At 39.6% G+C, this 12,943-nt stretch overlaps 1 protein-coding gene across 5 annotated transcripts in view; it reads right to left on the bottom strand.

Moving 5' to 3' along the window:
• The window catches only part of SOGA3 (SOGA family member 3), a 47,005-nt gene that overhangs the window by 2,918 nt on the left and 31,144 nt on the right, over positions 1–12,943 (bottom strand). For all 5 annotated transcript variants that reach the window (XM_059177605.1, XM_059177607.1, XM_059177603.1 and 2 more), the window contains exon 5: positions 5,983–6,054. In XM_059177605.1, the coding sequence (XP_059033588.1) occupies positions 5,983–6,054 (72 nt within the window). The remainder of the gene's footprint in view (positions 1–5,982; positions 6,055–12,943) is intronic.

The raw sequence follows: 12,943 nt of genomic DNA, 5'->3' as shown, positions 1-12,943 counted from the left end.
GAAACAATAAAGAGAAAGAAATATAAAAAGAGAAACACTATGGTCATCACTATTCAGAGACTATCATGTCTTGTAACTGAGCACAACTGTGGGGCTGTCATTTCAACAACATTCCTTTTGCATGTTTTGTTTTTTACATGATTTGAATTCCCCTGACTATAATAAATGTGAAACCTATTCCCTGGATGGAACACATGCCGTGTACTCACTGCCCCTTACCGAGCATGGACTCTCAGCCAATTTCTGGAAAGTTCTTTATCCATCTGACCTAATATAATGTTTAGAGTGAACTTAGTAATAGATACTAAAATACCTGGTTTAAAGATACTCCATAACTTTTTCAAGGTTACAGAGCTAATATGTGGCAAAAAACAAAGGTGAAATTTGAATTCAGTTCTGTCTGACTCAAAGGCTCATGGTCACTCTGAAGGAGCAAAGAAAGTCTTCTCTCCTCCATCTTCATTCAAGGCAAAATTGATTACTTAAAGACCTTATTTAAAGTAAGGAAAATTTAACACTGGAATGGCTCCTCCGAGGAGAAACTGGCAAGTATTTCATAATCATTTTAAAAATAAGGGGGCATCTGAGTGGCTCTGTGGGTTAAGCCTCTGCCTTCAGCTCAGGTCATGATCTCAAGGTCCTGGGATTGAGCCCCAAATCGGGCTCTCTGCTCAGCAGGGAGCCTGCTTCCCCCCCACCCACCTGCCTCTCTGCCTATTTGTAATCTCTATCAAATAAGTAAATAAATAATCTTAAAAAATTAAAAAAAAAAGGATATATTCCTCATCAGTCTAAAACGAATAAAATTGGTTCTGCCCGGTAAATGGATGATGGAGTAGATCTTATGGAAGCTCTTCTCACAATTCTTAGGCAACTTGCAAACACTAATCACTGACTAAATTGAAAAGTACAAACAAACTAAAATTGGAAATCAACTTGCTGAGAGCTAACTAATATCAAAGTACATTATTATGCCTAAGGACACATTTCCTGAGGATAATTTCCCCACATTTGCTTTTAAGTACGTACTTTGGGTCAACTGCGTAACTTCTGTGATTTTGTTTTCCTCGTTTTTAAATACGTTTTTTATAAAAGATTTTATTTATTTATTTGAGAGAGGCAGAGAAAGAGAGCATGAGTGGAGGGTAGGAAGGGGCAGAGAGAGAGAGGGAGAGGCAGGCTCTCCGTTGAGCAGAGTGTCCTATGAAGATCCCAGCACCCTGAGATCATGACATGAGCCGAAGGCAAATGCTTAATGGACTGAGCCACCCAGGTGCCCCTTCTCATTTTTAAAATGGAAATAAAAACGCCTTCTTTGCCCAGCAAGGAGTCAGTTGTGTTTGAAATGAATTGTGGTAAAGTAGCAGCAACCACTGGTAGTGAAGGTCGGAATAATGAGCTTCTGCCAGAGATGCTCATTAAATATGGCCCAGAGCCTTTGAGATGGAAGAGATGTAGAACAAGGAGAGCACAGGTCTCCTGTCCTCCTTTCTGCTAATGAGAATTAATATGGAAGGGTTGAGAGCTGATGAGTGCACAGAGCCTGACCATCACATTCTTTATATCATTATGCCCTGACATTAGCCCTATAAGGATCTAGTTCTACTTTATAGGCAGATGAGGTTCAGAAAGGTTGGTTAACCTGTAGAGCACAAGTTAATAAGTGACAGCACATCTGTAACCAGACTGATTCCAAAACTCTTACTTCTTTCCACTGTTCGAGTTGCCTCTATAAAAGCAGCACAAGAGAAGGAAAGTAGGACAATGGGGTAAAAGAAAAGAAATCGGATGTGTTGGTTTGTATACTTCCCTCTAGAAGGGGTATAGAAGAAAGGACAGAAAGAAGCACAGGGAGAAGAGATGAGAGAATTCCCCAGAGCACAGTGATTGAGAAGGATGACAATGTAAATCACAGAAAGATTTGACGTGAAACTATTTCACAAGGTAAGAGAGAAGCTGTTCTACAAGAGACTATAGGTTGGGTGAGTATGAAACCAGTTCGGTGAGTATGAAACCAAGGACACAGAACAATATTTACTATCGAATCAGCAGAAGACTCAAAGATAACCCTGGTTACTGGATGGTGCTGCTAATGACAGGGAAAGAGAATGAACAAAGAGGAGGAGGTGTGAAGAAGATGGGTCTAAGCGTATTAAAATGCTGTCTTCGAGGTGTGTCAGTGGAGGGGTATCTAGCGGAAACATCTATTAAAGGCAAGTGAACTCTCGGGCCCAAGATTACAAAGATTACACCTCTGGCCCTGTAGAGAGTTCAGGTGCAAAGGGGAGGAACAGGAGAATGAGATGTATAGAGGTGATGGTTAAAACTATGAGAGCAGTTCTGAAAGGAACCGAAGAGAAGAAAAGAAAAAGAGACACATAAGACATGGCTCAAGGTGTGGCGGGTGGGCAAGAGAGTCAAATATCATGAAGGAATTAGAAACAATGCTTGGGGATGCCTGGGTGGCTCAGTCGGTTAAACGGCTGCCTTCGACTCAGGTCATGATCCCAGCGTCCTGGGATCAAGTCCCACATCGGGCTCCTTGCTCGGCGGGGAGCCTGCTCTCCCTCTGCCTCTGCTGCCACTCTGCCTGCCTGTGCTCACTCTCTCTCTCTTTCTTTTTCTCTCTGGCAAATAAATAAATAAAATCTTTAAAAAAAAAAAAAGAAAGAAAGAAACAATGCTTGAATAGAAAGGTGACCAGCAATAAGCTAGTCCAATATGCTTTTACATAAGCTATGCGTTGTTAGAAAGTAAGAGTAGGGGAGACTAGGAAGTTAGGTTGAGTATGGTAGTATTCCTTGATTGCAAGTCTAGGACTTTATTTGCTAGTTAAAAAAAAAAAAAAAGTGTTAGTAAAATACTGCAGTTTGAATCCAACCAAAATAGCACTGGATGTGGTCTAAGTCACAGACTGGAGCAGAATCACACTTCACTAGGCTACATTAAGCAAACATAACGTTTAATGTTTTAGCAAGGGAAGGCTACCTGATTTGGGTATATGTAAACTCCCCTGCCTTAAAGGAATGAAAACATAAACCTTATTTTAAGACTTGGACATATACTACATGTAAGAGAGTCCCTAAGAGGGAAGGAGAAAATGATGGGCAACATAGTAATTATTTTGTATTCGCTTAAAAAGAAATCTTTTCAGGGTGCCTGGTGGCTCAGTCATTATGCGTCTGCCTTCAGCCCTGGTCATGATCCCAGGGTCCTGGGATCAAGCCCCACGTTGGGCTCCCTGATCAGCAGGAAGCCTCCTTCTCCCTCTCCTACTCCTCCTGCTTGTGTTCCCTTTCTCACTGTGTTTCTTTCTGTCAAATAAATAAATAAAATCTTAAAAATAAAATAAAATAAAATCTTTTCAGTATACAAAGTGTGATAGTTTCTACAATGCCACGAACTTAAGAACCTGTAAGCCAGTGTGCCCTGCATGCACAGCCTGTAAACTAAGTATTGTAGCTGCATTTACAGCTGAGCATGGAAATACTGTGTATAAATGCTGAATACATTAAATCCGAGATGGTATGGGAAGTGCCTGGTTGACAGTGTCTGGGCAGTACCTGCTTGCTCCTATTGTCCACAGTTAATGCTAGGCAAGAAACATTACAGTGCTTTGACATGTGAAGCAAGTGGTCTCTTATTTTTGTGTAAAGACTCACTCTTAAGAAGATATGAATGACATGTGAAGAAGGGGAGCATTAGGACGATGAGGGGCCACCTGGGCTGAGTTGACCCCAGCTTTGACTGAGCCACTACTAGATGCTAAATAACATTCCTAATGAATTGCATGGTTTAAACTCATTTAACTCGTACCACTCTTTATTATGATCCCCTTTTACAGATGAAGAAACAAAGGCATAGAAAGAATAAGTAAGTCATCTAAGGCCATACAGCTGGCATGTCACTGCCCTTAACTGTGTGTGATACCATTTCTCAGTACATAAAGTCACTGTGGTGCTGAAGGAACGAGTAAATCATACATCGAAGAAGGTGAAGCAAATAAAAATGAAGTATGAAGCCGTACAAATAATAGTAGGTTGAGCCATATGGAATTGTCATTTGCATAGGTCAAAATCACAGCATGCTGGCAATTTCTTGTGGCTCAATCTAGATAAAGGAGACACGAGACTATTCAAAAGCGCATACTGAACACGTTGTAGTATCAGACACTAGACACTGACAAGTCAAAGCTGCATAACATGACCCATGATGACAATCCACCCTGGCCAAGTATGGGAGATGAATATGTAAACAGTAGAATGGGAGGCTGGCAGTAATCTAAGAATCGATGGTCCTCAACCTTGACTGAGTAATAGAATCATCTGCGGACTACTTTATAATTGAGATCTCCTATCCAAGACAGTCCTGCTCAATCCACTGGGGTGGTTTTTGAAAAACTACAGGTAATAATCTCTGAAAATAAATGAACTGGAAACACTAGCAGGGACTTTAATGGCCACAACAGCACACTTAAAATTTCCCAGATGTTTGCGCCACGAAATAAAAACGGGTAGACCGCAGTGTTTCTTGATTGTTGTAAGGTCCCAGGTCCCACTGGGAAACCCACGAAAGGTGTGGATGTCTTTTACAGAAAGGTGCCCACATGCGCATTGAGGGAGCTACAAACAAACTCTTAGATGTTCCTGGATAAGAGTATTGTTGCAGAAATAAGTAAACTTTAATATAGGTAGTAAAAAAAATAGGCCAAATGTGAGATTTAGGAGAAATAAACTGCTGATTAAAGATGACTTTAAATTTTAGAACAGGGAGAATATAGTCCCTTCTCCATCAGTGAGGTGGAGAAGAGAATTGACGGCAACAAGGGAGATGACCCATAGCACAATATGTAGAGAAGGTGGCTACAGTCATGGCAAAGGCAGAGTGAGACAGCTACAGTGACAGAGCATCTTTGAACTTAGTAACACAACGAGAAAGATATAAAATGGAGTAAGGCCCTGGCTCTGAGACTCTTTGGGACTATGGAACTGCTGACCCTTCTTGATATCCTGTGCCAGGACCAGGAAAAAAGTTAACCAAGAACAGAGCAGAGAGAGAGAAGAAAAGGGAAGATAAACATTCAAGATGCTGTGTTTTATGAGATGCCTGGGTGGCTCAGTCGGTTGAGTCATCTGAGTGTTCAGCTGGGAGGCTAGTTAAGATTCTCTCCCTCTGCCCCTCTCCCCACTTGTATGCTCTCTCTCTAAAATGAATAAATAAATAAATCTTTTAAAATAAATTTAATAAGTTGTGTTTTTAAAAAAATTGACATCAACTTTTCCAAATTTTGGATATTTCAATATCGCTTTAGTTAAAATTATTATCTAATGAGAATACAAATTGTAATAATATAAAAAAGTATGCTGTAATATGCGATTGCAACTGATGCATGCAAAAGTCAATAAGTAGCCAATTTTTATGGAGAGCCATGTCATTTCTGACCCCAAATACTTCCTCTAGAGTTTTAAAATCTCCTCCATTACATCTATCAGCACCTCCAGGCTTCTCTTAGTACATCCCTTAAGTTTTATTTTTATTCATTTCCTTTCTTTTGCTTCCCCAATCACTGGCATAGAGAATTACTTCTTCTACGGCCTTCTCATCACAAGCTTCTCTCACCCCTTCCTACAACATTCCTTTCTCTACTTACTCCTGATGCTATAGGAACAGCCATTCTCTTGACCTTATTAATTATGAATGAAGATGATTAGCACTGTGCGTACAGTTGTCAAACATAGCAACACCTAAGGTACTAATAACATTTTAAGCAATAATAGGTTTGTTAGTGTTAGCTTTATAAGCAAAGACACTGAGAGCTTTATACTGCCTCTATCTACAGCTACAGAATGGAGAAGCATAATTAAAAAAATTTTATTTTTTGCATGAGTGTATCTGGCTACTATGTCCACTTATAGATGTAGCTTATTCTTATATACATTTAGAAGTGTTTGATACACGAGTTGAAATTTTATTTCCACATACCTCTGTGGGAGTCTGTTGAGTCTTTTTTTCAGATTTTGGCAGATCTTTGCTTCCTCTTCTTTTTAAGGATAGCTGAAACAAAGCACAAACATATTTAGTTTGGTAAACTATCATTTTAACTCCATTTTATGGTCTCAAAAGTGTCTACTGTCATATGACAAAAGCAAACCAAATAAATTGTGTTAGTTCAATCATCATCCAGAAGAAAAAAAAAATCCAAACCAGATGGAATTTCATGTATTTTTACCTAGGACTGGGATACACTTCTCAGTAGATGAGTAAGTGGCAACCATCTAAATAATTTAAGGAAACCCACTGTGAAACTGCAGAAAACAACTTGGATAAAATTTAGACCGATGACCCAATATACCACCTATTCCAAACAAACCCAAACCCTTGTTAGCATTCCTCTCACCAAAGAACAAAAAGGAATAGGGTATTTCCAGTTGAAGGCAGGTTTTTTCTTTTTTTAAATATTTTATTTATTTATTTGACAGAGATCACAAGTAGGTGGAGAGGCAGGCAGAGAGAGAGGAGGAAGCAGGCTCCCTGCTGAGCAGAAAGCTGGATGTGGAGCTCGATCCCAGGACACTGGGATCATGACCTGAGCTGAAGGCAGAGGCTTTAACCCACTGAGCCACCCAGGTGCCCCTGAAGGCAGATTTTCATAAGCTTGTAAAGACAAACTTTCAGGGGATTTATGGAGAATTTGAAGAATTTTGCTCTTTCCTCACCACACATCTCTGCAGACAAATACAATGCCCCTACACATGCATATGATGTAATACAGTAGGGAATTGGTACGGTGAACTGGAGAGGACAGGCTCTGTCTAAGGAATGGGCTGTGAGGGAATTATCTGCAGCTTATTGGTGTCATACAGAAATGTGGGCTTTTTATAGAGAAGCTAGAAATCTGTATTGTTATGTACTGGTTGGCCCTAATTGAAATTCAGACAAACAACACCTTTTTTTAAAAGATTTATTTTTATTTTATTTATTTATTTGAGAGAGAGAGCATGAGGAGAGAGAGCATGAGAAGGGAGAAGTCAGAGGGAGAAGCAGACATCCTACTGAGCAGGGAGCCCGATGTGAGACTCGATCCCAGGACTCCAGGATTATGACCTAAGCCGAAGGCAGCTGCTTAACCAACTGAGCCACCCAGGTGCCCTGACAAACAATACTTTGTAAGCAAAATAATACAGAGCGTCTCTCTGTATGAATACTAATTCATATTTATGAATACCTACCACATACCTCATATTGAATGTAATATCCAAATATCAATTAAACTGTGCAGACATCATCAGGAAGCTCACAATATACCGTGGGAGACAGAGAAGCAAACAATTATCATACAAGCTGGGAAATGCCAGGCTTCAGGTTCTGTGAAGCAGTGCTTTGTCTTACTGTGGTATTACCACCATCAGAATAGTACTTGGCACAGGGCAGCTATTGGAAAAAAATATTTACTGAACTAGCGAAACATATTCAATATGACTATATTCAGAAAATACGAGGTTCTGGGGTCAAAGAGGAAGATGGGGGTGTAGACTGAATGTAAAAGCAGGAACGGAGGCTTCATACATCTGCAAAGAACTCCACGCTGCATTTTCCCCATGTTAATTTCTAACCCATATCCCATGTTAAATGCAGGCATATGGTCAGGTCCAGAAGGCAGGGAAATACATTGTTGCAACTGCTTTCATTCAGTATAAAACTCAGACTAGAGCCAAATGAATGGCCTGTGGGCTTATTTATTTCTACTTCTCCACAGAAGTAAAGATGTTCTCTATGTTGCTTGTATAATCTTAGAAACAAAGGCTGTGAGCACTGCTTTGCCATAACCAAAAGTGGTTTGGGAACCAATCAACAAAAGCAGCCCCAAGGAAACCCCCCAAAATAGCAAGCTGAACTAGGGAATCCCGAAACAGTCTGTTTAGAAGCTGCCTACAAAGCACCCAAATTCATTTTATTAAATATTTGCTTTTATTTTCAGTGTATTTTATTATATGTTCATTTACTGCTAACTAATGTACTTTATATGGCACCTGTGATACAGTAATAATAAAACCAGCAGAGTCACTGCTCATTATGAGTTTCCTAATTTACTAGGCAAAGGGTCTATTCAGTCAGCAATTTAAAACTGTGATGAAAGCAATGATAATGTAAAAACAATAGTAACTGGCAATGATTGAACACTAATTCATCTCTAACACTTTACATATATTATCTCAATTAATTCTTAAAATATTTTATTTATTCATTTGAGAGAGAGAGACAGAGAGAGAGAGCATGAGCAGAGAGGAGAGGCAGAGGGAGAGGGAGAAGCAGACTCCCTGCTGAGCTGGAAGCCCAAAAGGAAGACATGTAGTCATCTGAGTCACACCCAGGCACCCTTAAAACACCACTTAGATTTAACAAGCTCTTCAGGTGATTCTGATGTATGATAAAGTTTGAGAAGAGCTGGTCTAAAATTACAGTTAAGTAAGTAGCAGGATTAGGTTTTGACCCAAGTATTTTTTATCTTTATATACTAGGTCATAAAGGAGAAAGGCTTAAGCCAGTCTGGAACTGGAGATGGTATGGGGAGCTTGGGAAAATTTCCAGAGAGAAGTAACATCTTATCTTGAATCTGTTGGATGAAGAGTCAGCCAGTTGAAGATAGAGAAGAGGGGAAAGGGAAAAACAAAGCCTTCCATGTTAAAAAAAAAAAAAAAAAAAACATTTCTGGGACACAATTCAGCAGGTCTGTAACAAAATTTGAGGAGAACAAATGATGCTGATGGCATGAATCAGATCTCGAAGGATACTGAATAAGGTTGTGGCAAGCAAAAAATTTCCATAATCAGATTGTCATAGAAGAAATACATAGATGCAAAAGTAGAAGTCCAAATGGCCACAAGGTAAAGGGACATGATGCAAGGGAAATGAGGGAAAGTAGGCTCTAAAATTCTGAGAGCTTTTTTCAGTGGGCCTTTGTTTTTCATTCATTCCGTAAATATTTGTTCAGTTCTGCCATAGATACTATACTATCTGGTTATACAAATGTGACTTACTCTCCTCCCCACCAAAGATCTAACTGTTTACAGTGGGTAAGAGGATGTAGATAATTAGCTAAAACTAATTAACGAAGAGCAATGGATGAAGAACAAACAAAAGATTCAGAGGACGAAGAGGCAACTATGATTCCAGATCCTGAGAGATGAGAGGAAATCATCTGAGGTGGCTGATCTTTGAAGGCTGTACAAAATCTCGACAAAAGTAAAAACAAATAAAAGAAAAAGCAAGGACTGAGGGGAATAGGTGGGCCCTTACAGACTCACTGACTTCAGACAAGAAGTAATGGAGTCAATAAGATCGATAAACCATTGGCCACACTAATCCAAAAGAAAAGAAAGAAAGCCCAAATTAATAAAATTATGAATGAAAATGGAGAGATCACAACTAGGAAGTAGAAACAATCATCAGAAGTTATTATCAACAGTTATATGCCAATAAGCTAAGCAACCTAGATGAAATGATTGCATTCCTAGAAAACCATAAACTCCCAAAATTGAACCAGGAAGATATTGACAACCCGAATAGACCTATATCTAGCAACAAGATTGAAGCAGTGATCAAAAACCTCCCCCAAAACAAGAGCCCAGGACCTGATGGATTCCCTGGGGAATTCTACCAAACTTTCAAAGGAGAAATAACACCTATTCTCCTGAAGCTGTTTCAAAGAATTGAAGCAGAAGGAAAACTTCCAGACTCTTTTTATGAAGCCAGCATGACCTTGACCCCCAAACCACGCAAAGACCCTACCAAAAAGGAGAATTTCAGACCAATATCACTGATGAATATGGATGCTAAGATTCTCAACAAGATCCTAGCAAACAGGATCCAACAACACATTTAAAAAGATTATCCACCATGATCAGGTGGGATTCATCCCTGGGTTACGAGGATGGTTCAACATTTGCAAAACAATCAATGTGATAGAACAAATCAATAAGAGAAGAGAGAAGAGCCACATGGTCCTCTCAACTGATGCAGAAAAAGCATTTGACAAAATCCAGCATCCGTTCCTGATTAAAACGCTTCAAAGTATAGGGATAAAGGGCACATTCCTGAACTTCATAAAATCTATCTATGAAAGACCCATAGCAAATATCATCCTCAATGGGAAAAAGCTTGCAGCCTTCCCATTGAGATCAGGAACACGAAAAGGATGCCCACTCTCACCACTCTTGTTCAACATAGTATTAGAAGTCCTAGCAAGAGCAACAGACAACAACATCAGTCAACAACAGAACACTCATGAAAGAAATTGAAAAAGACACAAAAAGATGGAAAAACCATTCCATGCTCTTGGATCGGAAGAATAAACATTGTTAAAATGTTTAGAGCAATCTATGTTAAAAAGTATAGAGCAATCTATACTTATAATGCCATTCCGATCAAAATTCCACCCGTAGTTTTCAAAGAGCTGGAACAAATAATCCTAAAATTTGTATGGAATCAGAAGAGACCCCAAATCGCTAAGGAAATGTTGAAAAACAAAAATAAAACTGGTGGCATCACGTTACCTGATTTCAAGCTTTACTACAAAGCTGTGATCACCAAGACAGCATGGTACTGGCTTAAAAACAGACACATAGACCAGTGGAACAGAGTAGAGAGCCCAGATATGGACCCTCAACTCTATGGTCAAATAATCTTTGACAAAACAGGAAAAAATACACAGTGGAAAAAAGACAGCCTGGTAAAACTGGACAGCTATATGTAGAAGAATGAAACTCGACCACTCTCTTACACTGTACACAAAGATAAACTCGAAATTGATAAAAGACCTCAATGTGAGACAGGAATCCACCAGAATCCTAGAGGAGAACATAGGCAATAACCTCTTGGATATCAGCCACAGCAACTTCTTTCAAGATATTTCTCCAAAAGCAAAGGAAACAAAAGCTAAAATGAACTTTTGGGACTTCACCAAGATCAAAAGCTTCTGCACAGCAAAGGAAACAGTCAACGAAACAAAGAGGCAACCCACGGAATGGGAGGAGATATTTATAAATGACAGTACAGACAAAAGGTTGATATCCAGGATCTATAAAGAACTCCTCAAACTCAACACGCATAAAACAGATAATCATATCAAAAAATAGGCAGAAGATATGAACAGACACTTCTCCAATGAAGATATACAAATGGCTATCAGACACATGAAAAAATGTTCATCATCACTAGCCATCAGGGAGATTCAAATTAAAACCACATTGAGATACCACCTTAAATCAGTTAGAATGGCCAAAATTAGCAAGACAGGAAACAACATATGTTGGAGAGGATGTGGAGAAAGGGGAACCCTCTTACACTGTTGGTGGGAATGCAAGTTGGTGCAGCCACTTTGGAAAGCAGTGTGGAGATTCCTCAAGAAATTAAAAATGGAGCTTCCCTATGACCCTGCAATTGCACTACTGGGTATTTACCCCAAAGATACAGTTGTAGTGAAAAGAAGGGCCATCTGTACCCCAATGTTTATAGCAGCAATGGCCATGGTCGCCAAACTGTGGAAAGAACCAAGATGCCCTTCAACGGATGAATGGATAAGGAAGATGTGGTCCATATACACTATGGAGTATTATGCCTCCATCAGAAAGGATGAATACCCAACTTTTGTAGCAACATGGACAGGACTGGAAGAGATTATGCTGAGTGAAATAAGTCAAGCAGAGAGAGTCGATTATCATATAGTTTCACTTATTTGTGGAGCATAACAAATAACATGGAAGACAAGGGGAGATAGAAAGGAGAAGGGAATTGAGGGAAATTGGAAGGGGAGGTGAACCATGAGAGACTACGGACTCTGAAAAACAACCTGAGGGTTTTGAAGGGGCAGGGGATGGGAGGTTGGGGGAACCAGGTGGTGAGTATTAGAAAGGGCACAGATTGCATGGAGCACTGGGTGTGGTGCAAAAACAATGAATACTGTTACACTGCAAAGAAATAAAAAATTAAAAAAAAAAAAAGTAATGGGGGTAGAGACACTACAGAGCTCAGGGAGAAGGAGACACTTATAAAGCACTGAGGTCAGCTTGTGGAGCTGAGAAATTTAGACTTTATCCTGTGGGCAATGTTAAAATGAGCCCTCTAAATTAATATCGGAGAAAGGCTGAAATCAGGCCATCCTTTCCTAAGAGGCATTTTCCATTTTACTTTTATTTGAATATCACTCAAGTGAGGTGTCAAACCCAAAGCTCTGAAAAAATATTTCTCCTTGAAGAAAGGTAAACTGCCTGTAAGGTGCTTCTAACTCAAGTACCTTCAAGTATCACGTTTAAATGTTCGATAAATATTTAATCATCTTTTCATATTCCCGTAAGCTTTTATTAACTTTCTGACTCTAATAAAACAAAGACAAGACTCATTTGGGTAGAGAAAGTTGGAGAACTAATATAAGTCCACTCTCTCTCTCTTTTTCTCTCTTTTTTTTTTTCAAGATTTTATTTATTTGAGAGAAGGAAAGAGAGAGGGAAAAGTAGACTCCCCGCTGAGCGGAGAGACCAATGTGGGGCTCCATCCTGGGATCCCGGGATCATGACCTGAGGCCAAGGCAGATGCCTAAATGACAGAACAAGTGAGGCGCCCCATAATTCCAGTCTCTTTCTTGTGAGTGTAAATTCCCTTCAGCAACTCCCCACCCTATCATCCTGTTCCACCTCCACGCATGAAATCGAGGGAAAAATTCAGGCACGAGTTCAGGAAAGCTGTTTGGGATACCAGAACTAAATCTCACATTTTCATCTTCGTTTTCAAAGTAGGCTTTTCAGATGGCTCTCTAGATAAAAGTGTTGGAAGCATTGTCTTGTCCACATCTTAATTCTTTTCTTTCCCAGGCTCAACTAGTCCCAAGGAGGCTGCTAATCTTTTTCATCCATAGGACGGCCAGGAATTAGAAGGTTTTTCCGAAAAA

Source organism: Mustela lutreola, chromosome 6 (genome assembly GCF_030435805.1).
Source record: "Mustela lutreola isolate mMusLut2 chromosome 6, mMusLut2.pri, whole genome shotgun sequence".
Taxonomy (NCBI): Eukaryota; Metazoa; Chordata; class Mammalia; order Carnivora; family Mustelidae; genus Mustela; species Mustela lutreola.
The sequence above is the reverse complement of the archived record's forward strand: the minus strand, read 5'-3'. Positions and strand labels throughout refer to the sequence as shown.